General features: G+C 41.9%; 1 protein-coding gene across 4 annotated transcripts; it reads right to left on the bottom strand.

The window, feature by feature from the left end:
* Positions 1–527: 527 nt before the first annotated feature.
* Positions 528–27,840, bottom strand: LOC115202870 (protein kinase C and casein kinase II substrate protein 3). 4 transcript variants are annotated; one of them, XM_029766992.1, is made up of 12 exons: positions 27,709–27,840; positions 27,379–27,457; positions 22,823–22,898; positions 12,410–12,502; positions 11,332–11,488; positions 10,431–10,666; positions 7,988–8,143; positions 6,810–6,985; positions 5,754–5,874; positions 4,489–4,622; positions 3,271–3,434; positions 528–1,776 (listed from the first exon to the last, which is right to left on the bottom strand). In XM_029766992.1, the coding sequence occupies exons 4-12, from the start codon at positions 12,461–12,463 to the stop codon at positions 1,661–1,663; spliced, it is 1,314 nt and encodes a 437-aa protein (XP_029622852.1). In that variant the 5' UTR covers positions 12,464–12,502; positions 22,823–22,898; positions 27,379–27,457; positions 27,709–27,840; the 3' UTR covers positions 528–1,660. The 4 variants fall into 4 exon arrangements, with proteins under 4 accessions (XP_029622852.1, XP_029622853.1, XP_029622851.1 ...); XM_029766993.1 differs by lacking the exon at positions 27,379–27,457; XM_029766991.1 differs by having other exon boundaries at positions 27,379–27,840.
* Between the last annotated feature and the right edge of the window lies 1 nt (position 27,841).

Raw genomic sequence — 27,841 nt, forward strand, 5'->3', positions numbered from 1 at the left:
ACTGTAAACACCGTCTATGTTTTCATTGTGTTTTGGTTCAAACGAACACACAAGTCCAATGTTATTGCAAAGCAACTCAGGCACTACATTGAAGGAAATGTATTCTATATAAATGGTTCTGTACACTACTCCTGGGAATGCCAGGGCTTCAAGGTCATGTTATCAGTGCAAATGTAGATTTACTACCTACTACAAATGTGCAGACTAATATCCAGGAAGTTCCAATATTTTTTAATGCCCATGTGACAAACACTGGAGTAATTTTAATGGCTTGTTTAGTCACTGGTTTATAGTAAATCACCATTCTGTTTCTCACAGGGCATGGTTCACCAATGAATGTCTAGACATAAGTCTTAAAAAGTATCCTTCAGTAAGATGTGTAATGAGAAAATGTGATATTTATTTCATTTCACTTTTTATATTCAACTCCAGACAGATGGTTGTGTGGTTCACAACTCATTTCCAAGCATAAGAATCCATTCGACAATACTACTTGATTAAAAAGTGAAAATAATTCAGCTGGTGGATTGGGATCTGATTTAAATGTTTTATTTCGGAATTGTACATAGATTAGCTTGTTGCTTGTTAGTAGTTTCATGTAAAACCATGTTCACAGTGAGCGCAGAGCAGTGGAGACAGAGACATGTTTACATTGCCCTCAAAAACAGTCTCATAGCTGTACACACCTGCATCTCACTTTTTCCCACAGGTTTAAATCAACTTATACAAGTCTTACTCTCCCTGGTTTAGTTGGTTTAGTTCATATGCAAAAAAATATAATTAAAATGATTTAAACAAGAAAAATAAATTAAAATGCTAATAAAAGTCTAACTGCGGGTAAAAATTTGCGATATGGAATTACTCTCATATCCCTTATCTCACACAAGTATGGCTATTTGAATGAAGAAAAGAAAAAAAGCAAGCACATCAAACCAATGTGGGTTTGAATGCATTATAACCTTAATCTACTAACTGTCCCAAACATACCCTTATCAATATTATGTGTATCTACGTACTTTTACATACTAAACATTAGGGAAAATGAACATGTGAAGTACACAACATATTGTAAAGAAACCGCAAGTAACAGGTGAACAACTGTGCATACCATCTCATCTTAATAAATACTTGAAGTGAATTGTGCTTTGAGTGAAAGCTAGTGAAACGTCAAAAGTTGATGCACAACGGAAGTGTTAGATCGTTTCTGCATCCTTGCAGAGGCACCCTCCCGTGATCAGTTATCTTGCTGTGTACTATCCTGTCCTCCAGGGGTCGCTCATATCGTCACCCAGCCTAAACCACTGCCTGCTGACAATCACATGGCAGAGGAGAGCTCGCCAAACATCCTTCCCTGGTATCCTTTTCAAAAAGGCACTGTACTGGTTATGTCTCTCACAAACAGAGGATAAAGTCCATGGGATGATGACCTCCATTCTTGTTATTAATCCTCTAGTAGTTAAGGAAACAGTTTTAAATTTGGACTGTATTCCTGTTTCATTATTCTTGAAATTAAGAGCAACAGCTGTCTCGACAAATACAACAAGCACATCCAGTCTTCTTGGGGACTGTCAGCGCTGGTGTTGCTGTCAGTAATTCTCATGATATCTGTACTCTGTGGTACCATTGGCTGCATTTCTTTGCCCAGGAAGGGGGTGGGTCATCAGGATGTGACGACCTGGACGTAGTTAGCAGGGTAAAGGCCCACATCTCCGTTGGCCAGCTGCCCTTTGCACCAGCCCTGCTCGTCCTCCTCACCCATCTTCATTAGCTCTTCACCTGAGTGATGAGAGAGCAGAAAGAACATGCTTAATAATAACACACTGTTTCTTCCAGTCCCATGCATATCTGGAATATTCCACTGACACCACCTGTTGGGAGTGAGAAACATCTTCTCAGTGCAATTACATGCACCATAATTCATCCATATTCATGTAATGTACTGGACTTCTGAATCTCAGTTTTGTTAGAGACCACCACAAAGCCGCAACAATTGCCTGTGTACATCATGTTCTCGCCATATCCAAATGAAATTACTTAATTATTGACTATTACCTCAGTTTCGTCTGAGGTGCTCTTCTAGAAAGCAAAAGCTTATTGTGTGAGGGCTTATTCCTTCTCCAAAGGATTGTTAACCCCTGCCCTGTTTCAAATCATTTGGCCTTTTGTGATCCCTCAAGACTGGAATCAAAGTAGACCAAAAGCAAGGCCACAGTGCAGATCAGAGTTAAAGAAAGGCCTACTAAGATCTCTACATGGGCACTTCCAACTCCTATTATCCAATATCCTCTCCAAATCCAAGGGTACACGACCCCCTCTGTGTAGACATATACTAATCTAGGAGATCGCCCCAGACAAGGACATTAGCTCGCAGTTAGACTGGGCTCTAATGGGGGCTCAGACTGGTTAAACTCCATTGGGGGGGGGGGGGGGGACTTGAGTGTGACCCCACCAATCAGAGGGACCAAGCACTGCCTTAACAGCTTTATTTTCACTAGCGTAACAAGGGGGTCTCCCTGGGGTCGTCGTGATCATGGGAATTAACTGCTAATCAAAATAACGGACGTTACCCTGTGCCTTTCAGCTGGCAGGAATCATCTAGGGTAAAGAAGTGCATTTTGTGAAGTCTCGACAAATGACGTGGTTCAGTTCAAGGTAATTCATACACATTTCAAAAACCATAATCGTCGTGACTATCAATTGCAACAGTTACCTGCAGTGTTGAGGAGTTGTAGGAGTTTAAAAATGATAATCATTTTGCTTGACACACCATTTATTGCATTCTTATTATGTACACATCCATTTTGACTGTTAAACATCCAGAATTAGGATGAGTATCTTCAACCAAAGCTATAAATACAATAATGTTTCAAACAGGATATTCTATGAAAATGATAAAGGACATATATTAGGACATAAATCAGACCAAAGGGAACCAAGGCTGATCCTAGACAATACATAATTAAAAAAAAATAAACACATCTGGTAAGTGGTAGGATACAAATGATATTGCTGCAGTGTCTTCAGATCTGATGCTCATGTTGTGTAAATCACACTTGTATTAATTCTCCCACTGTTGTTTGTCCTTAAATTTTCACCATGTTCTGACCAAATTATAATAATTTTCTTCCCACAAATGGTGAATGAATATCCACGCCACTAGTTTAGCAGGACAAAGTGAGCTGTGGCTGCCATGCAGACATTAGTCCTCGTGTGTGTGTGTGTCTGTGTTGATGTCCAGTAACATTAATAAGCATTAGTAGGGATTAATACCTGCTTTAAAGCTCAGCTCATCCGCCTCCTGCCCAGTGTAATCATACAACGCTCTAACTCGTACACCTTCTACCTTCTCCTCTTCCTTCTCTAACCCATTAGCAGCGATGACCTTTTTGGGGATGTCTTCGTCAGACCAGTCTGATGAGTAGTCTTTAACCCCTCTGTTGACAGGAAAGGAAAAAAAGGGCAGAAGGTTAGTATACCGTGGCAAAAAAAGCAAAACAAATCTATTACTTTGTGTAGTCCTACAAGGATGGTATGAAGAGAACAACGAACGTGTCATTTTATCTTCCAAACTATACATGAAGGCTGCAACCAGAAATCAAACAAAATGTCTTGTGACGCAGGGCCATGTATTCTCATATCACTGTAGCAATAACTTTAACCAACAGAGGGTGGTGGCGACCACAGGTTTTCCCCACCAACAAGTTCTATGAAAGGTGACACATTAAATCAATATGCCTTCATTTGATCTCCGTGCTCACACGCCAAGTTAGAGCGACACTATGAACATCTACTGTGACTGGTGTATGCATGTTTAATTGAATACAGAGGTTAAATTCAAAACGCATGAAAACAGGCACAGACACAAGGCCTCTGACTCAGCACGAGTACAAACACTAATTAGAGGCCGCAGCTCTCTGAGGATACTGGAAGTTAGTAACCGTGGTCCCCCATGGAGTTAAGAACACAAGACAAATACAGCAGCAGAAGCCAAACAGTTTTTCGAAAAAGCTGGAATAATTGGAGTTTAAACACCTCAGAGGTATACGTCTTTGGAGCTAACCAACAGGAAGTTAACATAAGAATAACAATGTCATCCTTTTGTTTATGTTATTAGAAAAAAACTTGGCCTCAAGTACCAATGTTAATTCTTTATTACAAATGAAAAATAAAGTACTCCTCAAACATCCATTGTCCCGTGGGAACAGTGAGTCAGAATAACAAGATACTGTACTCCCCAACTATTATTCCCAGTCTTTCCTGCTCCATTCACAAGGCAACTATTGTATTATAGAAGAGGAAAGACACACACTAACATTGTTTAGTACCTGTCCGAAAGCTGAGAAGACAATTCATGAATAGTGGTGCGGTCGGACAAAGAGTAATCTCTAGCGCTACATTTGAACAACTCATTTGGTACAGAAGCTACAGTGACGGTGCAGGGAGAGAAGGGCGGATATGTCATGTGCAGGTCACAGAGCGCACAGTTACCTGGTGGTCTCTTGAGGGGTCTGGGGTGCCTCCTCGCTTGAAGGGACAATGTTGGTCAGGGTGACCACGTCCTCCGCCCGGCTGTTCCTTGCCTTCTGGTTGGAGATGGAGCGGTTTGACTCAGGGGACCATTCCTAGACAAACGTTTATATATGAGACTTTAAAAAGCATGGAACTATTTTATGTTTTCTATCTATCACCAGCTGGTAACATACCATTTTCTCACACATACAGAGGCTTCTTCTAAACAGTATAGTTTATATTGAACACCACCGAGTGAAATATCTATTGTATTCATCTGGCCTAGTGTGTTTTTATTTTATCAATGGAGTCAAAACCACACCCAAACACCACAAAAGAACAGCTACCTCACAGACCTGTAATCTAAACCAAATCGCCATAGAAATGAAAAGTGGAGAGAAAAAAAACAAAACTAAAAACAGTCAACTGAAGATACAGTTTCACCAGTCACATGTTGATGCATCATCTTTGGGATGATACTAAATAACCAGAGGGCTTTTGAAGCCTTGTGCCTAGTTCTGGATCCACTACAGAGAGCTATGCTGCTCCCCAGCCAGGACAAAGGGGCCCCTGTGTCTGGGGAAACCAGTGGGAATGCCAAAAGATTCCTAAGGCGACAGAGGAGAGCTGCCTCATTCTCACTCTCCACAAGCTTCACAGTGGCTTTGCCTGGAACTGTAAACCAATGGCGGTTTTCAGATCAACATGATCCTGCGTGCCAGCCAGCTATCGCCAGCTTTAAATTAATCATTATGAAGTAGAGGATTTTTTTTGTTCACAGTAGCTGGAATTTTCCACAAAATAGAAAAAATTGCCTCCTGCATGTGCAGTAGAATGAAGGTGGTGACCAAGGAGCAGTTTTAAATGGCCAGTTTTTAGGAACCTTGGGCTGTGTGTGGGGTGGTCAGAGCAGGCTTTAGCTCTGAGAACGCACTACAGCATTCCAGAACCAACTCAGGTCCACACGTCACACAAGGGCCCATTCAGCGTCACCCCAATTTGGAATTTACCAACAGTTCAAGCAAGAGCTCAATACGGCTCTATGGGGAAGATTTATTTATTTGAACAGTGAACACCTTTTACAACATCTCTTTACCAGAATTTGGGTTTCATATATACTATGATAAATCAGTAAACGCAGGCAACATATTTATTATAAGCTTACAGTATGCAATTTGCATCTTAACTCATGTTTGCTCAAAGTCAATTTGTTTACATAAAAAGGTTAGACAAATGTTCTTTACCTCAAACTGTGGCCAGTTCATGCTCATGCCAGGTCCATGGGTGTTTCTCCACCACCTCAGATCTTCGCTGTCATTGGCTGCAGTGATGGTCTGGCCCAGGTCACGGTACAGGACCTTGAATCTAAGGGACAAATTCCTCTGTTCATCACTGGAGTCACATTACCCACACTTAACACAATACTGTGGTCAGTGAGCAAATCAAATGTATTTGTCACATACACATTCAGATGGTTCAACACGTGTGCGGATGCAAAGCTCAATTATCTAATGTGAACATCTTGGGTATAAATATACAGGATAACAGGGGTATGTGGAAAAATGAGGGCACCCGTTTCCAAAAACATTTCATTATAGGAACATAAAAAAAATACTTTGTACCATTTTTTTTTAAAAGGGGAGGATTATGCTGAGCTCCACAAATAAAATCACAGTAACATTTTTATTGGAATGTGTGACTGAGGGTGTTTTTGTTGTGGGATTGGTGGACTTTATCCAGTCAAACCCATAGATCAACCCTAAATTTACTAGGTTCGCCTCAATCTCTGGTAATACCAAGCTATAAGAATGTGGCTAAATTCCAGTGAATATTTGCTCAGCCAGAAGGCCAGACCAACCATCAACAGTTCCATGGTCACCTGGCCCTTGTCTAAATAGACTAAGGACCTGTTATGAAAGACTGGTAGTTAATGGACAAGACCAGCAGTAGAACATTCCCTCCTTGTGTACACATACTGTTGAACAGTAACGTCGTCTAATTCTACGAAATAGTTGCACAATTAGATGCCCATGTTCAAAGTTTACTGTTCAATCTTGTGCAATTTATGCAACTGTAAAACATGACTAATGTCTCATCATACCTGAAAGCGGCAAAGAATGTCCAGCGCCAAACTCAAGATGAGGAAGATTGATTTTGAAGAAATATATTTGTGAACCAAAATACGTTTGTTAAATATAAATAGATGTGTCCAGAAAAAAAAAAGATGACCTCACTCAAGATATTTCACAGTTGACTACAAGGGTAGAGGCACTAGTCAGCAGAAGGTGTGATTGTCATACCCATCCTTGCTGGAGAGGTCCAAATGTTTGTGAATGTCCAGCAGGACCTCCTTGAAGAAGCACAGCCTGTTCTTCTCGGCCTCCTGGGTGATCTCAAACACCTGCTCCATGTCCTCCATGTAGCGTGGGTTACAGCGGTTCAGCTCCTCCAAAGCCTTCTCGTAGCGCTCCTTCGCCTGGAGTTAAAAACCAGACACACAGCCAACTATACATCTGGCTTCAGACACAGATCACAGCGTCACCATCTTAACATGCAAAACCCCCCCCAAAAATGGGAGTAATTGGTAAAAACGCATTAGCCATATACACGTTTATATATTTTGTCCTGTTATACCATTTGAAATATTTATACATTTGAAAGAATTCCTGTCAGATGCCAGGAAGCACTTGGCTTTGGTGTAGCTAATGTTGTTCGGGCATGCTGGTAATCAGAGAAAGAGTCTCTGAGCAAACAGAGATCCGTTATGGGGTGTAGTCTCAAGAGATTAGCTGTGGGCAAGTAAACCGACAAATCCAGTGTTTCAGGATATACTGTATATATTACAAACTATCCCTACATTTTAAATTAGGTGGAACTCTGCTTGTAGGAAAGCTTTGATTGCTAACTCCACTTCAATGGGACCTTATGGTGCACTTCCTACAGCTCATTATAGTTTAGACATGGCGGAAGACTAACAACAGCCTCCACAGATCCAGCCAGTCAAAAAAAAACAGCTCCCAGTCTTTCTGCTTGTCACTGCAAGGCTGCCACCTGACAAGCCTCATCATGCCAAACAGTTATGTTTTTAAAAAAAGGCACGTCGGTATGTCCTTCCCCACCAACAATTTCACACTTGACGACAGGCTGCCTCTAGACAGCACACCAACTAAAACAAAGCTTTGTAACGGCACTGAACCAATTCCATCGGCACAGCCGCTATATAGACTGGACGGTCCCATTCGCTGAACCTATAAGGCTGGTACAAATAACATATTGAATGCTCAAGAGGTTGGCTTCTACTTGTGTTCATGGGTTAACAGTAGAATCAAAAAAAAGTTCAGGATTCCAGCTAAAGTACAGCATGTAAGAAAAAAAAGAAAGAAATGACCTCAAGTCTCTTGACTAAAATAAATGTTATGGAACCTGATAAGACTACCTAGCTGAACACTTATTGTGCACATATGTGGAGTTTCAGTACCTTCTCTGCTTCCTGGTTGCATTTCTCAACACGGTCTGTAAATTTGCGGACCTCTTCCTGTGACTTGGTGGGGTCAGCCTTGGCATGGGTCTCGCGAGTCAGAGCAGTCTTCTCCTCTTTACGGGCCTGCTGGTAACTCTTCTTAGACGACTCCACCTTGGACAGAGGAATTCCTCTGTTTACTATCGCCACCAACCACACATCCATTGTATTTGGTACAAGTCATTCCCTAGGCTCTAGACCTCAGCTGAATCTGGTAATTAATGGTGTGGCTGTTGAACAAATCGAGGAGACCAAATTACTTGGTGTTACCTCAGATGGCAAACGGTCATTGTCAAAACATATAGATTCTATGGTTGTAAAGATGGGGCAAGGTCTGTCAATAAAAATAATAAATAAATAAAAATGCTTTTCACACCACACTCCAAAAAGCAAGTCCTGCAGGCTCTAGTTTTGTCTTATGCTGATTATTGTCCAGTCGTGTTCTAGTGTTGCAAAGAAAGCCTTAGTTAAGCTGCAGCTGGCCCAGAACAGAGTGAGACATCTTGCTCTTCATTGTAATCAGAGGGATAATATAAATATAGTCTCTTGGCTAAGAGTTGAGGCAAGACTGTTTATAGAAAGAAGTCACGCAGTCAGTGTTGAAAATTCCTAATTGTTTACATATTCAACTAACACATAGCTCTGACACACAAATTCTAAGCATACAGTATTATATAGGGCCATTATTGCATGGAACTCCCATCGCGTAAATGAACGGCAATCCTGGTTTCAGAAAACAGATAAAGCAACACCTTACGGCACAACGCCTCTCCCCTATTTGACCTAGATATTTCATGTGAATGTATTGATACACTACATGACCAAATGTATATGGACACCTGCTTGTCAAACATCTCATTCTAAATCATGTGTATTAATATGGAGTTGGTCCCCCATTTGCTGCTATAACAGCCTCCACTCTTCTGGGAAGGTTTTCCACTAGATGTTGGAACATTGCAGCGGGGACTTGCTTCCATTTAGCCACAAGAGCATTAGTGAGGTCGGGCACTGATGTTGAGCGAATAGGCCTGACTCGCAGTCGGCGTTCCGATTCATCCCAAAGGTGTTCAAGGGAGTTGATGTCAGGGCTCTGTGCAGGCCAGAGCCCTGACACCAATCTCGACAAACCATTTCTGTATGGAGCTTGCTTTGTGCATGGGGCCATTGTCATGCTGAAACAGGAAAGGGCCTTTGGGCACAGAATCGTCTAGAATGTCACTGTATGCTGTAGCGTTAAGATTTCCCTTCACTGGAACTAAGGGGCCTAGTCCAAACCATGAAAAACAGCCCCAGACCATTATTCCTCCTCCATTAAACGATACATTTGGCACTCTGCATTGGGGCAGGTAGCGTTGTCCTGGCATCCGTCAAACTCAGATTCGTCCGTCGGACTGCCAGATGGTAAAGCGTGATTCATCACTCCAGAGAACGTATTTCCACTGCTCCAGAGTCCAATGGCAGTGAGTTTTACACAACTCCAGCCGACACCTGGCATTGCGCATGGTGATCACAAGCTGCTCGGCCATGGAAACCCATTTCACGAAGCTCCCGATAAACAGTTATTGTGCTGATGTTGCTTCCAGAGGTAGATTGGAACTCGGTAGGGAGTGTTGCAACCGAGGACAGACCATTTTTACGTGCTACAGCACTCGGCTGTCCCGTTCTGTGAGCTTGTGGGGCCTGCCTCTTCACGGCTGAGCCATTTCCACTTCACAATAACAGGACTTACAGTTGACCGGGGCAACTCTGGCAGGGCAAAAAATTGACAAACTGACTTGTTGGAAAGGTGGCATCCTATGACAGTACCACGTTGAAAGTCAATGAGCTCTTCAGTAAGGCCATTCTACTGCCAATGTTTGTCTATGGAGATTGCATGGCTGTGTGCTCGATTTTATACACCTGGGTTTGGACGAAATAGCCAAATCTACTAATTTGAACGGGTGTCCACACACTATATATACACACACACACAAAAGTATGTAGGCTGTGTGCCATTTTAAAATGGATGAGAATGTTCTTGTCAATTAATTATTATATTTTTTTTTTACATTTTCAGTCATTTAGCAGATGCTCTTATGCAGAGCGACTTGCAGTAGTGAGTGCATACATTTTTCATACTGGTCTCCTGTGGGAATCGAACCCACAACTCTGGCGTTGGAAGATCCATGTTCTATCAACTGAGCCACACGGGACAAGCAACATTAATGTTCTGTATTATGTCATATTTGGTGTGGACCCCAGGAAGAGTAGCTTCTGCTTTCGCAACAGCTGATGGGGATCCTAATAAAATACCAGATCAAAACACAATAGGTACAACTAATCTATTAATGGTCATTCAGGGCTGATTATGTATGAAGATTAAACTGGTTAAAAAAAGCAAAATGAGTAGAGCAACACTCACGTCTTTCAGTTTCCGAACCCAGGGTTTTTGTGCCTTGCGGAAACCTTCCTCTGCATCCTTTGTCTCCCGGAACCCTCCGATCATCTGCTTGTGGAAGGCATCTTTCTGCCAGTTACGGACCTTGTCGCCATCCTCCACAGCCAGGTGCTCCTTCAGCTCCATGTGGATCTCACTCAGCCTATCAGCAGCATTCATGAAGGCATGCCACGCCTTCTCCAGGGTGCCGTACTGAGGCCCTTCAGGTAGAGAGAAGCCACAGGGTTAACGGACACATTTCACTCCAATGACACATGGCTCCAAGTCATTCAATGAGAGTCAAGTCATTATCCAACCAGTAAAATTACCTACACTACTGGTCAAAAGTTTTAGAACACCTACTCATTCAAGGTTTTTTTTCTTTATTTTTTTACTATTTTCTACATTGTAGAATAATAGTTAGGACATCAAAACTATTAAATAACACAAATCACGTAGTAACCAAAAAAAGTCAAAGTAAAATATATTTTCTATTAAGGTGACTCAAGTAAAAGTCACCCAGTAAAATTGTACTTGAGTAAAAGTCTAAAAGTATTTGGTTTAAAATGTACTTAAGTATCAAGAGTAAAAACATCAAATTCCTTATATTAAGCAAACCAGATGGCACAACCATCTTGTTTTTCTTTTATTTACAGAAAACCAGGGGCTCATTCAGACATCATTTACAAATGAAGCATGTGTGTTTAGTGAGCCTGTCAGACCAGAGGCAGTAGGGAAGACCAGGGACGTTCTGTTGATAAGTGAATTGGACTTTTCCTGTCCTGCTAAGCATTCACGATATAACTACTTTTGGGTGTCAAGGAAAATGGGGTAAACACATTTTTTTTTTAAACTAAAAAGTCCCCCCACTACCAGGCCAACTCACCTTTCTCCACCACGCCCCTCCACTTCTTGGCCCAGTCACTCAGCTGCTGGGAATAGCCTTTCTCAATCTTGGCCCGCTCCGCGAAGCAGCTGACTAACTCGTTGCACAGCTTGTGTCCATCGTCGATACGCTTCACCGTCCTCTTGTAGTGCCCCGGCTAAATAAAAATGGACATATACTCGAGTAAGAAAGATCTGCTAAATAGGGAGAAAGTTGTGGAAATATGGCCGTTGACTTGTGGTTTAGAAAAATGTACCAGTTGGAGAGAAGACTGGGAAAATTTGACAAGCCAAAGTTGACCTCTGAATACAGAGAGCACATGAACATCTGGACAGTCATCCAGAGTGGCCTTGGGTTGCAGTAAATGTCAGACTTAAACAGATGTCAATGCCTCGGCTTATTTTGTTGACTGCTGCAGAGGATATGTAGTACATATCTACGAAGCCATTTAAAATGAGATGAAATTTTAACAAGTTTGTACCTGTCAACATAGCACACACAAATCAGGCGGATTAGTTTGCTGGTTAAATGGGAATGCCACAGGCCAGGGAGAGAGAGATTTGTACATCGTTACAACACTGTATATATACACATAATGACATTTAATGTCTTTATTCTTTTGAAACTTCTGTATGTTAAATGTTTACTGTTAATTTTTATTGTTTATTTCACTTTGGTATATTATCTACCCCACTTGCTTTGGAAATGTTAACATATGTTTCCCATGCCAATAAAGCCCCTTGAATTGAGAGACATATTACATCACATAATCAACTACTGGACCCTTTAATGCATAGAGCACCGCATAGAGTGACTACTGCTGCTAGGTTTCCCTCAGAGCAAGTGATTACTAGATGAGGTGGGGCAAAAGAGGAGCTAAATGGGGGGAGGAACCTCTTCTAGCCAGGGCATGGAAATGTATAAATCAGCAGGGACTCATTATGCGTGTTGCCCATGCAAACGATGGAAGGCTGCCGGGGGGGGGCAGTCCCGTGGTAGTCCTACTTCCACACTTAGATTGGTTCAACTCCACAGGGTTGGCAGCCCTGAGGGTGTAGGTTGAAGTTGTCGAGCTTACCTCCCAGAAGCTTTCGCAGCTCCCGGCGTCTCGCAGGTCTCCATTGGAAGACATCTCGGGGTCGCCTTTACAGCACAGAATGATGGCGGCTATCTGTTACAACCCGAGGAGAGAACATGTAAGATTGTCAATGGACTACGGAGCTGGATATAGTTATGTGCAACCCACTCAAACTTCTGGGAGTCAAATTCTAGAGAAATGCAGGAAAATTGCCAACAGCAGCAACTACTATGTCATCACAAGGGAAAAGTAAATTGCTGCCCTACTTGGCAAGCGTCCATAGGGTTAATACCAGAGCAGTGGCTGGGCAGAATTTCTAATTTCCCCCCTAACCCTGCTAACCTTCATGTATTTTCTGATGAAGTAGTCCACTGGCATTAAGACACATCCTTAGTCTGTAGAGAAGGCCCCATAGCTTCTCCTCACAGAGCTAATGAGTCTACCCTAAAGGTGTAATCCAGTAATCCAGTAAGGTGAGGGGAGAGAAAGGAGCAGGTCTCACCTCTGAGTGTCTGTCTCCGTCAGGGGATTGAGCCGAGGCAGACTAGTTTTAGCCAGGCCGGGGTTGCATGAGATAGATAAATTATGCCCAGTCACTGAGGTTAACACCACACTTAGTCAGCCATATTAATAGCAGGTCTTATCTAATGCCAACCAAAATTGCTGATGTGTTTTTCAAGAGCAAAAACTCTGACACATCCACATTCCTTGAGCTGTTGTACTCGCATATGCTTGAAAGTAACACTTGTTGCATGGTCAATTGACCAAATAATTTAATATTGAATTAATAAAAAGAAATTGTCAATCTAGATCAATTTTTAAAATTCCCACCTCAAATTTTTTTTACCGTGTACAGAGTTCACACTTCCCTATACATCCACTTCCTGGTCCCGTTCCTGATTGTATTAGCTAGTGGTGCCAAGGTCGAACTGCTTCCTTTGGCAGACAACAACTTGGAAGAAAGACTGGGGATTTTGGGGACATTCATTACCAAAGCTATACAGTGTGACTTTGCACTGCTAAACATACCAGCCGCCTCCCTATCAAGTCTGAAAACCCACAATTGAAATGAAAAATGAATAAAAAGTAACTTTGCAAAAGGATTTGGCCACAAACCTGTGGACTTTGTACAGCACAAACGCCGAACAAAAATATAAAACGCAACAATCTGTGGCATTGTGTTGTGTGACAAATGCACATTTTAGACTGGCCTTATTGTTCCCAGCACAAGGAGCACCTGTGCAATGCGGTTTAAAATCAGCTTCTTGATATGCCACACCTGGTCAGGTGAATGGATTATCTGGGAAAGGAGAAAATGCTCACTAACAGGGATGTAAACAAATTTCTGCACAACATGAGAGAATTAAGCTTCTTGTGCTTATGGAACATTTCTGGGATCTTTTATTTCAGCTCATGAAACCAACACTTAACGTCGCACTGCATGGGGCAAAATGGTGGTTACACCACATACTAACTGATTTTCTGATCCATGACCCTACCTTTTTTTGAAAGGCATCTGTGACCAGATGCATATCTGTATTCCCAGACATGCGAAATCCATAGATTAGGGCCTAATTAAATTGATGTCAATTGACTGATTCCCTTATATGAACTGCAACTCGGTAAAACATTTTAAAATTGTTGCATGTTGCATCAGCACAATAACTGTTCGTCGGAAGCTTCATGAAACGTGTTCTCTGGAGTAATGATTCACGCTTCACCATCTGGCAGTCTGACGGACTGATCTGGGTTAGGCGGATGCCAGGAGAAAGCTACATGCATAGTGCCAACTGTGAAGTCTGGTTGAGGAATATTGGTCTGGGGCCATTTTTCATGGTTCGGGCTAGGCCCGATGCAGTATACAAGGGCATTCTAGATGATTCTGTGCCCACTCTTGTTTCTGCATGACAATGTCCACATTAACAAAGAGAGGTCCATTCAGAAATGGCTTGTCGAGATTGGTGTGGAAGAACTCGAATGGCCTGCACACAAAGCCCTGACCTCAATCCCATCGAACACCTTTGGGAGGAATTGGAAAGCCGACTGCGAGTCAGACCTAGTCACCCAACATCAGTGCCCGATCTCACTAATGCTCGTGGCTGAATGGAAGCAAGTCCCCACAGCAATGTTCCAGCAACTAGCGGAAAGCCTTCCCAGCAGAGTGGAGGCTGTTGTAGCAGAAAGGGGGGGGGGGGGGGGGGGGGACCAACTCCATATTAATGCCCATGATTTTAGAATGAGATGTTCGACGAGCAGGTCATGTACTGTACATGGGCTACACCATTATTCTGAGAATTTATATCGGTAATGGACCTACAAATATGATAGACAACCACAATTCCATCCAGTTTTATTCAAGTCATATCGTACGTAGAAGAAAATCAACACAGCTGAAGGAAACCGGAAGTTTGTGTAATTTTATCAAGGCCGAATAACAGGTATCTTTTGGTTATCACTATGGCAACAGCATCCAGGAACAATAAAAAGCACAATATTTACATCTTGCAGTTAAATGAGAAAATAAGGAACAGGAATAAAACAAATGTTATATTAATTATGCCAGAAATGGCAGTGGAAACACCTTTATGTGCAAATATTGATATAATAGCCATCATATCGAAATACATTGAGTCAAGCGTTGATATGGTGTTTGGTTCTCCCACTATGACTCAGGAAACCATTAAGTTTATTAAGAGATTAAATAAATGGACCTCACCATAATAAAGCGCTGCTCTACAATCAGGGCAGGTCCTACAGGCCCTAGTTGTTGCACCTGGACTACTGTTCAGTCATGGTCAGGTGCCACAAAGAGGGACTAAGGAAAAATGCAATTGGCTCAGAACTGGACTGCACGGCTAGCCCTTGGATGTACACAGAGCTAACAATAATATGCATGACAATCTCTCCTGGCTCAAAGTGGAAGGGAGACTGACTTCATCACTACTTGTATTTGTGAGGTATTGACATGTTGATTGCACCGAGCTGTCTGTTTGAACTACTGGCACACAGCTCAACCACCCATGCATACCCCACAAGACATGCTACAAGAGGTCTCTTCACAGTCCAAGTCCAGAACAGACTATGGGAGGCACACAGCACTACATAGAGCCATGACTACATGGAACTCTATTCCACATCAAGTAAGCAGTAAAATTAGATTTAAAAGGCAGATAAAAATACACCTTATGGAACAGTGGGGACTGTTGCTTCACAAACAGACACATGCACACACACAATATACACGTAAACATGGATTTTGTGTTGTAGATATGTGGTAGTAGAGGAGCCTGAGGGGATACTTAATGTGCTGTGACTGTATTGTAACATTTAAAAACGTTACAACTGCCTTAATGTGGCTGGACCCCAGCAAGAGTAGCTGCTGCCTTGGCAGGAACTAATGGAGATCCTTAACAGATACATGGCAGTGAAAGCGCACGGTGATGAGCTTGATGAGCTGCTTTCCAATAAACATTGAGGCTCTTATTCTGGTGACATGATCAATGCTTGACCGTCGTTTGACAAGTAAAAATATTCTTATCCATAAAAATCTAATCTGTAGACTAGCCAACCTGCACTGTATCTGCAAGCTGCTGGCTAGAACGCAGGTGCCAAGATTTTTTATTCGGTACATATTATTCCGATTTTTATTCGGTACATGAAAACATAAGCTTAACAGTACATTGTGTGCACTTCACACACTGATTTTAATCTACAACAAGTCCATTTGGTGTAAACAAACCACTGGCTGGGAAAAAAATGTGGATTCTAGAATAATTCACATGGAAATGTGTCCCAATTGGATGGAAACCTAGCTAAAGTTAAAATGTTACAATCGCAATTTCCTTAGAATACCCTTGGTGAGTTCTGCAGTTTAGACATTCAATATCCTTGAACTTCCTGCTGGCAAGGAGAGGAGGGGTGGTGCTGTGGAATGTATGCTAGCAGGAGAGGCATTTCCCACAAACACGGCAAAACAGGAAAATGAGAGGCTCACTTCAGCAAGGCCTGCTAATTGAAAAGTCAATATCTCGGATCCATCTCAGAGTGGAAAAGTTGGGTGGTGTGGGGATGCAGCACGACAACAGTGATTGAGGCCCGGGGTCAAGTAATATAACCCCTGAACGATGATGGAAAACAAGCAGCTCGTAAGGCGGGGTCAAGTGAGTCAACCACCAATAATCTCCATTCAATAACCAGGTGACGGCATAAGTAAGACATTTCAGCAGCTTGAGTAATCTAGGTCACATTGGATTCAACATACTGATACAAATTCAGTCCCTGGAGGGGCCAAAGGCTCAGATTCAATAGATACTAATATGAATTGTTTTTCTGCAGATGCCATACATTTACGGAATCTAGGGATATTATAGTGTCCTTTAGCGAGGGGTGTATATTGAAATCACAAGGGTAAGAGCAGAAAGCAGAGCAGCCACCTATAGAGTACAAACAATTCATACTACAAAAGATTAAGTCTAAACATGACAGGCTGCAGAATCACACACTGGTATCTGGGTCTTTTTGCATATAGCCTTTACTCAGAGATAACATGCTCAATCTTTAGCATTTCTTGAACCCTATAAATTACATTTAAAAAAGTAATGTTGAAAAACAATACTCAAAAATAGCAGGTGGAATGAATAAAATGAAATTCCTTGCCGGACTTCCTTTTCTATTCAATTTATATTGTGTAACAAAAATCTTGAAAGCAACCTATCTATATTGAGGACCATAAAGAGTTTTCCTAAATGCTGTGGAAAACAAAGTATATGACAAGCATTAAGGAGGACCCCTGACACTTGAAAGAACATAAGTGAGCAACAAACTTCCACACAGGCCCTGTAGGCAGCAGACCATGTGCTCCCAAGTGGTGGTGGTCTAAGGCACTGCATCACAGTGCTAGAGGCGTCACTACAGTCCCTGGTTCGAATCCAGGCTGTAACACATCCGGCCGCGATAGAGAGTCCCATAGGGCGGCGCACAGTCGGCCCAGCATCGTCCAGGTTTGGCACGGGGTAGGGAGTCATTGTAAATAAGAATTTGTTCTTAACCGACTTGCCTAGTTTGGACAACATCCCTGTGTCAGAGGATGTTTACGTTCCACCGGTCACCAACTTTGTTTAGGCAGTATGCTCAGTTCATCCAAATCACTTAGCAGAACTGGAATTTGTCTGTTTAAATCTCTGTTTAAATCCTCAGCAGGGGCATGGCTGACAGAAGACAGCAGGTCCTGTTTAACAGAGGGATTTGGGTCGAACTCGTCATGGAAAAGTCGTCTCAAGTCAGAGCTGGAAACAAGTATTTGTGGGCAAGTAGGCCGTGGACTGAACAGCATAGAGGTAAACTGGATACCAAATGGCAGCACATTCAAGCACATGGTGCTTTCACCCCTCCCCCCACCCTTAGATGTGGCTTTGAGAACACGTACCATATGGAACTGGTTTACTTACATTGCTTAGACAAACATTCCAGCTAGATTAATTAAGAAAATGACCAAATCTAGAGATAGAAACACTACCTGGAGAGATTAAGTTCTACTGTACTTGTAGAGTACTGAAAATGGCTCTTCTCGAAATGTTACTCATGCTGACAGAGTAAGAGAATGAACACAGGCTCATGTTTTCTTCCAAAATTGGGTCAGATTAACAAGAAGCCAAGAGCTCATAAGCCACACTGGAAACTTGTAGTCAATCTGATTAAATGTATACGAGCAGCATGTGTAGCTATTATTTTCACTGAAAACGCAGTTCAAAGTCTGAGCAAGCATAGAATGTTCTGCAAATAATTTCCTTGTCGGATTTCTGCAACATAGTGCAGTCAGAAAGTATTCAGACATCTTGACTTTTCCACATTGTTACGTTATAGCCAATTTCTAAAATGTATTAAATACATTTCCCCCCCCTCAATCTACACACAATACCCCATAATGACTAAGAAAATAAAATATTTTTGAAGTTTATATAAAAAATAAAAAAGTATTCAGACCCTTTACTCAGTACTTTATAAAACGTACCATTGGCAGCGATGGGGAGCATTGCCGCACAGCTATTTACTGGTCTCTCCAGAGATGTTTGATCGGGTTCAAATCCGGGCTCTGGCTGGGCCACTCAAGGACATTCAGAGACTTGTCCCAAAGCCACTTCTGGGTTGTCTTGGCTGTGTGCTTAAGGTCATTGTCCTGTTGGAAGGTGAACCGTCGCCCCAGTCTGAGGTCCTGAACGCTCTGGAGCAGGTTTTCATCAAGGATCTCTCTGTACTTTGCTCCGTTCATCTTTGCCTCGATCCTGACTAGTCTCCCAGTCCCTGCCGCTGAAAAACATCCAAACAGCATCATGCTGCCACCACCATGCTTCACAGTAGGGATGGTGCCTGGTCTCCTCCAGACGTGACGCTTGGCATTCAGGCCAAAGCGTTCAATCTTGGTTTCATTAGACCAGAGAATCTTGTTTCTTTAGGTGCCTTTGACTGAGGAGTGGCTTCTGTCTAGTGAGTCTACCATAAGGGCCTGATTGGTGGAGTGTTGCAGCGATGGTTGTTCTTCTGGAAGGTTCTACCAATTCAACAGACGAGCTCTATCAGAGTGACCATCGGGTTCTTGGTCACCTCCCTGAACAAGGCCCTTCTCCCCCAATTGCTCAGTTTGGCCAGGCAGCCAGCTCTAGGAAGAGTCTTGGTGGTTCCAAACTTCTTCCATTTAAGAATGATGGAGGCCACTGTGTTTTTGGGGGCCTTAAATGCCTCAACACAATCCTGTCTCAGAGCTCTACGGACAACACCTTCGACCTCATGGCTTGGCTTTTGCTATGACAGGCACTGTCAACTGTGTGACTTCATATAGACAGGTGTGTGCCTTTCCATGTCCAATCCATTGAATTTACCACAGGTGGACTCCAATCAAGTTGTAGAAACATCAAGGATGATCAACGGAAACCGGATGCACCTGAGCTCAATTTCAAGTCTCATTAGCAAAGTGTCTGAATACTTACGGAAATAAGGTACTGTAATTTCCGGACTATAAGCCGCTACTTATTTCCCACGCTTTGAACCTCGCGGCTTAAACAATGACGCGGCTAATATAGTCATTTTGTCACCCTCATCATGGCAAAGACACGGAGAAATGCATATGATGCAGCTTTCAAGTTGAAGGCGATTGATCTGGCTGTTGGAAAAGGAAATAGAGCTGCTGCACGGGAGCTTGGTCTTAATGAGTCGATGATAAGACGTTGGAAACAGCAGCGTGAGGAATTGACTCAGTGCAAAAAGACAACTAAAGCTTACTGCTATTTTTTTTATTTTTTGTTATAAGCCATGTTTCGTTAAAGCCTGTGTAAAGTTCATTTGTTTCAATGTACCGGTAGGCACCTGCGGCTTATAGACATGTGCGGCTTATTTATGTTAAAAATAAAAAAATAAACAAGTTTTAATTCAGTGGGTGCGGCTTATATTCAGGTGCGCTTAATAGTCCGGAAATTACGGTCATTTATTATTTTAAATAAATTAGCAAAGATGTCCATTTTTTTTCTTCGCTTTGTCATGATGGGGTATTGTGTGTAGATTGATGAGGAAAATGTGTTATTTAATACATTTTAGAACAAGGCTGTGTCATGTGGCGGCCCTTTCTGGGTATAGATTGTGGCATCCACCTCTCTCCCCTACACCCAGGTTCTGTTATCTCAGGTTGTACATTCCTGGAGGAGACTCTCTCCCCTGGCCATGCAGAAAGAGAGACACAGAGAACAAAGGATTTCACAAGGCGAACTCCTAAATCCCCAAAATGGGAATTTGATACAAAATGTCCACTTGTGAGAAGGTGGGAATGGTCCGTGGACACTTAAGGGACAGGTATGACGAGTGTGTTTCATTTGGTGACCTCAGAGAGGACAGGAAACACACAACTATATCTCTGAATATCTACATTTATCAATTATGGGGTTTGCATCCAATTCTTGTATAAAATGAATGAGTAAAGATGAAACTGTGAAATGATGTAATGTTAAACCTTTAAACTTTAACTTTTAATGTTAAAGAATACAATTCTTTCACATGAACTAAGTCATTGGCCCACCCCCGTGAGCAGACATGATCTGGCGTCATTGACCCACCTTTTTTTTTTTATTGCTACGAATAAAACCCCCTCCTGATGAAATCCTCTTCAGACCACGCATACCTCTGTGTAAGCTGAGGTGGCACAGGTTTGAGTACCAAGACTAAGCAAAGCCAAAGCGTGAGCTGTGATTGCGAATAGTTATTGAATTCCTAACCATACCAAGTTGAGCATTGGTTACACGGCTGGAAATGGTTCAACTGAGACTATCGATCCCTACAGAATAAGAGCAAGTTTTAGATACTAATTACCAGGGGTGGTTCTGGGGGGGGGGGCCAGTGCCCCGTGACAACAATTTTTGGACCCCCTTGTGGCCCCCCTAAATGTGGAGTATGAAATAATTTACACAACTAATTTTTGCTATCGTTCTTTTTTTTAATTTTTTTTACATCCGTTATTCGACAGTGGCAACGCGGAACACTAATGATTATGAACATGGTCTTTTGCCTGCTAATGCCTGCAATGCAGTGAAGAAAACAATAACGTCTAATGTAACTGGCCCCTCTAACAGTACAACTGGCCCCAGCTTGGCCCCCCCAGTTGAAATGGTCTAGAACCGCCACTGCTAATTACTAGTCCGCAGCTAGAAATTATGTAAACCTGGGATTGCAAATGCCGACAACCTCCGAAACATCTATCCTATGAGAACATATCTGAATGGTACCCTGAAGTATCCATTCTAACCACGAAAGACTTTGATCTTCAGGGAAGCAGAGAGAGAGAGACGATAAACTGACTCTCCAACAGAAGGACTGATGATTCCAACAGAGATCACAACGACACACTGGGCGTAAATATATATTGATTGCAATTATTCCCAAATGAGTGAGCGTTCATGTGCAAAGGATTAGCATATGAATTAATATAATTATCAACTGTGAAGTGACTCCTTTTGTCTTTCCCGCCCTTTTCAGTCCACACCCAATTCCCTTTGTCCACCAAGCAGTCATATCGTCTTAGCCCACTAGGGAACCTCCCCTATCATTTCCTTGTAACCATATCTACTGTGTTGTTTGTTTACGCATTTCTGTGATTATTTAGTTAATCATTTATTTACTAAGACAATTGATGTATGGATGATTCATTGTAAAGGCTGGGTTCGTGCAGATAACCAACAATTTATGAAGTTTGGAATGACACTAACGTGAGGTAAAGAATAATTCATTAATTAGACAACTAATTGATCAGATATTAAAATATCTCAAGAGTTATTAGGAAAATTATAACTTAGAAATCTTAAGATTTTCCTTGGTGCCCCGACTTCCTAGTTAATTACATTTCCATGATTAGTGTAATCACGTAATTATTATTACAGAGAATTGATATCGATTTGATAAACAGTCTTCACTTTAATGATGCCAAAGACACGACCGCTGTAACGTAACAAAATGTGGAAAAGGGGTCTGAATACCATCCGAATGCACTGTACAACTCCTAAATATAGAGCAGTCGTGCACTGAACACAAGGTGATACTCCCACAGAATTTCACAAACCAAAGCAAACAGTTGCGTGTATGGCATGTAAGAACTCACCAGATAATATTAATGATTGATTGCTATCGATAGTGACTGAGTAACACCTTTTTTGCAGAGAAAGACTTCACACATTCTAATTATCAGATTAGAGGCCAGGCATTCTTATGTGAATTATGGTATAGAAGTCGACCGATTAATCGGCATGGACGATTAATTTGGGCCGATTTCAAGTTTTCATAACAATCGGTAATCAGCATTTTTGGATGGCAATTATGGCCGATTACATTGCAATCCACGAGGATTGCTAGCAAGCATTAAACTTATCTTATAAAAAACAGTAAATCCTTACAATCACTAGTTCACTACACATGGTTGATGATATTACTAGGTTAACTAGCTTGTCCTGCGTTGCATATAATCAATGCGGTGCCTGTTAATTTATCATCGAATCACAGCCTACTTCCCCAAACGGGTGACGATTGAACAAAAGCACATTCGAAAAAAGCACAATCGTTGCACCAACGTATTGGCTTTCTTTGGTCCTCCAATTATCGGTATCGTAACTTTTTATTCTAAAATAATAAAAAAATATTTAGAAAAAAAAATACAAAATAAATGAAAAAAAAAATGAAAAAAAATAGAAAAAAAAGAAAATAGGTCGACCTCTAGTATGGTAGAGAGGAAGACTGAGGGAGATGACGACAGAAACCTCATAGCAATATCCCCAAAGGTCAGACAAACCACCCAATCCAAAAATTCAGTCAGAGCAAAAAAATGTTTACAAAAAAATGCATTATCCACAAATTGCATAGGAATGGAACCCAAAGAGGACTTACCCAAGATTAACTTAAATGAGATGGGATGAGGTCAAAGATGAGATCCCTGTCGAGGAACTCGGCTTTCTCTGTGGTACTGGAAGAAAGAAGAAGTGTGTGACAGGGAGAAATGGAGTATAGAGGAGCACAGCATAAGCAGTGGAGAAGAACCACTCACGGTCAGAATATGTCTGAGGCTGGTAGTCAGATGGTTATAATAAATCCTGGCTCCAAAAGGTGGCAGATTCTGAATTAGAGAGTGAAATGCCACACACAGAAGTATTGGATAACCAGTCATGGGTGTGCTGGAAAACTACTCAGTGTGGTGGTCTTGGGAAGAGACCCTCAAACTATGGAAGGTCATGAACACATCTAAAATAACCTGCTAAGAATCAAATAAAGAGAAGGAATCCATTTGATCATCATTCAAAATGTTGGAACTTCAGCCCCAATGTTAAGTTACCAACCCTGGGCTGGGGGGGGCTTAGACAAGGTTACTTACAGATTAAGTCAAATATATTGGCACTCTTGCACTTTAAAAATGGAGCAGAAGTTTTTTTACCTTAGGAGGTGAGAAATTATACGAACGAGAATCACTTGCTTTCAAACATATTTATTGAATAATTTAGTCCAGGCCTTTTTTTACGCAAGTGAAAAATCTTACATTTAATAAAAAAATTGTCCTTTGCAGTTGTAAATCAAACAAATACAGGTGAACACTAAACATTCAATTTCAACTAGGGGTTGGAACAAATTATTTTAATAACTGATGGCAGTAGTAACTACTGTAGCTACCTAGCCAGCTAACCTCTGATTCAGATGGGTTGGGTTATATGCGGAAGACACATTTCAGTTGAATACATTCAATTGGACAACTGACTAGGTATCCCCCTTTCCCTAACATCTGTAGCTAGCCAGCAAGCAACGCTAAAAGGGATTGCAAACAGGTTAGCATAACTCTAGCCCCCCCAAAAATATGTTTTTCTAAATATTAGCTAGCCGAATAGCATAAGGCCAGCAAACACGTTCCTCAGACGCTAGGAACGTATTTCCGCAAAATACGTAACGAAAGGTGCCTCTCAGTCCCAAAACTCGAGTTTTCTGGAGGCTTGTGGGAGTGCTGATGACGTCGCCCACTGTATTAGCTTTTGGTAGCCTGATTCCGTCCAGACTGAGGAGAAATCCGCAAACAACGCATCCCAGAGCAACTCCTGAAGTTGTCAGCCAGATCTGAACACAATCAGACCACAAAGCAAATTGTGCATTTTGAATTCTGATAGCAGAAGACGCATGTAAGTGTCAAGTGTAGACATGACCAAAGAAACTGAAAGCGGGTGACATCTCCTCCTTCCCCCCCAGGCATATTAGATATTGCTTCGCTACATCAGGCTAACATTAATCACGCTTCTCTCATTTGCTGTAGCATACGGCCACTTAACAGAACCGAGACATCCTCCCTGTCAACAAACTGCATTTCCTCTACCTAAATTAAAGCATTCCAGATATCCATACATTTATTGTAAGTTACTTTGAGTTGATAGACATGTTTGGGGCACGCAAACTGGGATCCAACCACTCAAACTGTTTTGCACTCGATGCTAATACTAAACCAAACCCACGTTGACTATCTGACCCGTCGGTTGACGTTCTAGGTAACCCATCAGAAATGGAGTAAATGAGTTGAACAAGCCCATCCCTTAGAATGAACCGATCCAGAGGGCCCTCCACTGAAGCACATGACTTCAGTGATCAGGCATGTCAGTCACTGACAACTGAAGTCATGGATTATTTCAATGAGTGACAGAGCTTAATTACATAAGCTGGCAGGCTAATGGATCTGGATAGCAGTTTACCCAAATGTTTTGGTTTTTGTCCTAGCACTATACAGCCAATTCAAATAACCAACTCATTACCAAGCTTTGATTATTTGTAATCAGCTATGTAGTGCTAAGGCTAAGAACAAAATATGCACGGGCAGGCCAGATTTTTGTAAAACTCTGGATAGGACAGTGGTGCAAAGTGTTCTCCACTGTCACCAACTGATACAGGAATGTTTACATATGAATGTTGTTAACACAATTCCTGAGGTGAATCTCAAACTCTTATTAGATTAATTGTTTGAAAGATTAAAGAATATTTTAGTGGCTGGTCAGTTGCACACGCAAGAATATAACTAAAATGCCACTTCAATTCTAGTGAGACATCCCGAATTCACGCCCAATGGTTTGCACTGCTGCAAATCTTCCATGGAGCACTTACCCCAGTAAAAGGATCCACTGTTTGGCCACAGCACAGCTCCATGTACCCTACCCTAGAGGGCCAAGTGAGCCTCAAATCCCAGTGTTGGTAATGTGAAACAAAGACGTGTTTGTTCCACAACCAATGTCCAATAACTACTTAGAACAAAGGAATAAAAAAAAAAAAAGCATACAGTCATCTGCTCTGTGCTAAAATCTCTGAGGTGTCCGTAATCAAAACAGGTTGCCTACAACAATGAAAAAAAGAAAAGCAGCAGTACTGAGGCCCTCAACGACTGGCTTTGAATATCTCTGTACTTTAGTTTCAAGGATTGTAAGCGGGAATAATCTAAAATGTAGGAAGGAGTTAAAAGCAATGTCAACTATCAATGGACAGTGGCTCCCGAGTGGCGCAGCGGTCTAACAGGCTGACTACAATATTCGCGTCACGTGCACAAGCATTGCAAAATAAATTCCCGAAATCTATATTATTCAATTATTGCGCCAACGATCGTCTGCGTTGTCAAGGGCTAAAATAGAAGTCAGTTCTATTTCTGACGCAGATCGCGCTGCAAGTCCTGCCTCTCCCATCTTCTCATTGGTTTATAGAAGCAGGTACCCATGTGCCATCTCCTCATTGGTTATACCCACGTGGGTGACTGAAAGACGAACGAGGTCAGTGGCGGTAATGCACCTAATTTATGAAAGTTGCTGGTCGCAATATAAAGTCAAGAGAAGAAAAATCCTGGAAGGAGGAGAGATGACTAGAAATTATTCAGTTGACCATTTTATGTGTGGATTAATTGGTGAGTAGAGGACCTTGTGCATTTCAGGTAAAATAACTCAATGTTTATATCCCAGGACAAATTAGCTAGCAACAGCAAGCTAGCTAAATAGGCCAAATTAGCTAGCAAGTGCAAGCTAGCTAGCTAAATTGCCATAAATGTTTAATACTTTTTGACCTGTCCCCAAATTAATATAATTGGTTCAGAGTTTGTTTTGATATTTTAACCTGCGTGTCGTGATCACGTTTGGTGTGGGGGGACAAAATAAATGTATGCACGATGGCGTGCGCGCGCAGCCGGTTTGGGTTCCGTGTAAGGCATTGCTCAGTGCTAGAGGCGTCACTACAGAACCTGGTTTGATTCCAGGCTGTATCACAACCAGCTGTGATTGGAAGTCCAATAGGGTGGCGCACAATTGGCCCAGCGTCGCCCGGGTTTGGCAGGGGTAGGCCGTCATTGTAAATAAGAATTTGTTCTTAACTGACTTGCCCAGTTAAATAAACAAAAAAATAAAAGTACAGTTAGTACTGGCCTACACAAAACAAGGCAAATGAAAGGCCGATTCAGCCTTATTTTAGCTACTTGCAGATGGCCTGAATCTCATTTCTAAACCACAGTTCTCATGGTGCAGGATATTCTCAATGCCAGCTCTCCCGGCTCAAGATAGAACAGCAGGAAGGGTTATTTAAGCAACGAGAAAGCTTGGCAGCAAGTGTGAGACCACAGCGGGCTACATTATAGACACACAGGGTCTAATGCATTGTGCCATAAAGTTAGGCAAGGGCATTGTCTCAAGGTGATGTGTCATACATTAACATAGTGTGCCATGTCCAGGCCAGTGTTTCCCAAACCAGTCCTCAAAGAATGGCTGGGGGTCCCAGGATAAAAAGGGTGGGGTTGTTCTCATTTTGCAACAGAAAAATGCATATTCAATAGGAGGTTCCTCAACTTATCCTGTGTAACTTAGCCTATGGGTATTGGCAGTTGTTCTGCTCAACAATACATCTAATTGCCATATTGTTGATCTATTGAAAAAGATTGAGCAAATGCTTTGTCTGTCAGTTGGCCTACACAACGTTTATTAATCCCAATTTCACTTTACAGTTTTACACAAACCATCAAATCTTGAATGCTTGCCAACATAGCTTGCTGTCGAATAGCAGTAGCATAATAGTTGATATCCATTGAAGAGTGTAGACTACACTAGCCCAAGGATAAATGGGATTGTTCCACGGCCTTGTCCCCCCCCCCCCCCAAATACACATCGAAGACGATTTAAAATCACATGTGAATAAAACAATGTAATAATGTACCATGAGAAAGTCACCCATCAACACAATTCACGATGTATGTTTGCTCTTACATTCATGGAGTCGTAGTTGCGCCTATGGTTTAGCCTAGCCTGGGTGATATCTCTAGGTCATTATCGACACAATGTAACTTCTGTTCACGGCAACAATGGAACAAACGTAAACACGAGTTGAAATTTTAACAATTTGGCGACCATAATAGAATGGAACGTGTCTACTTTGTTTCCATCCAGTTTGCGACCTACCTGTTGCAGCTTCAAATCCTTCGTCACTCGGCGGTCGAGAAGTTTACCAACTCCGGAGCGAAAATTCCAAAAGCAATCCCTTGATCAAACCAAATAGGCGAGAGATGCAAACAGTATTATTCTCTTCATAACCGAGAGTGCATCAACAACTTCGCTCAAGAACCTTCCCGAAGAAAGCGAAGGCCATCGTAGATACCACTCTGCCATTGCAACGAAGTTATAATTACTCGATATCCTGCCCCTTCAAATTGACGAGGTAGGCCTAATATCATCAGCGGTAAATTGGTTAAATGTACTTTAGTCAGAAACAGTACAACAGAAGCCCCAAACCTTGTGCTATCCGGCGGGTACGTAGGTACCAAAAGCAATCCTCCCGGTTGTTCTGGAGAAGTTCCCAACGCTGTGTAATTAGACGCGGTGGCGAACCACAATATCCATTCATCCAATTACACGCGTTAACCCT

This window comes from Salmo trutta, chromosome 12 (assembly GCF_901001165.1).
Source record: "Salmo trutta chromosome 12, fSalTru1.1, whole genome shotgun sequence".
NCBI classification, from domain to species: Eukaryota; Metazoa; Chordata; class Actinopteri; order Salmoniformes; family Salmonidae; genus Salmo; species Salmo trutta.

What these genes read in the sequence shown, in the direction of transcription:
- LOC115202870 (XM_029766993.1), bottom strand. Translation starts at nt 12,463, where the DNA reads ATGTCTTCCAATGGAGACCTGCGAGACGCCGGGAGCTGCGAAAGCTTC. An exon ending in GAGGGGCGTGGTGGAGAAAG is followed by an intron (nt 10,667 to 11,331) that starts GTGAGTTGGCCT and finishes CTCTACCTGAAG; the next exon opens with GGCCTCAGTACGGCACCCTG. An exon ending in GGGTTCGGAAACTGAAAGAC is followed by an intron (nt 8,144 to 10,430) that starts GTGAGTGTTGCT and finishes CCTCTGTCCAAG; the next exon opens with GTGGAGTCGTCTAAGAAGAG.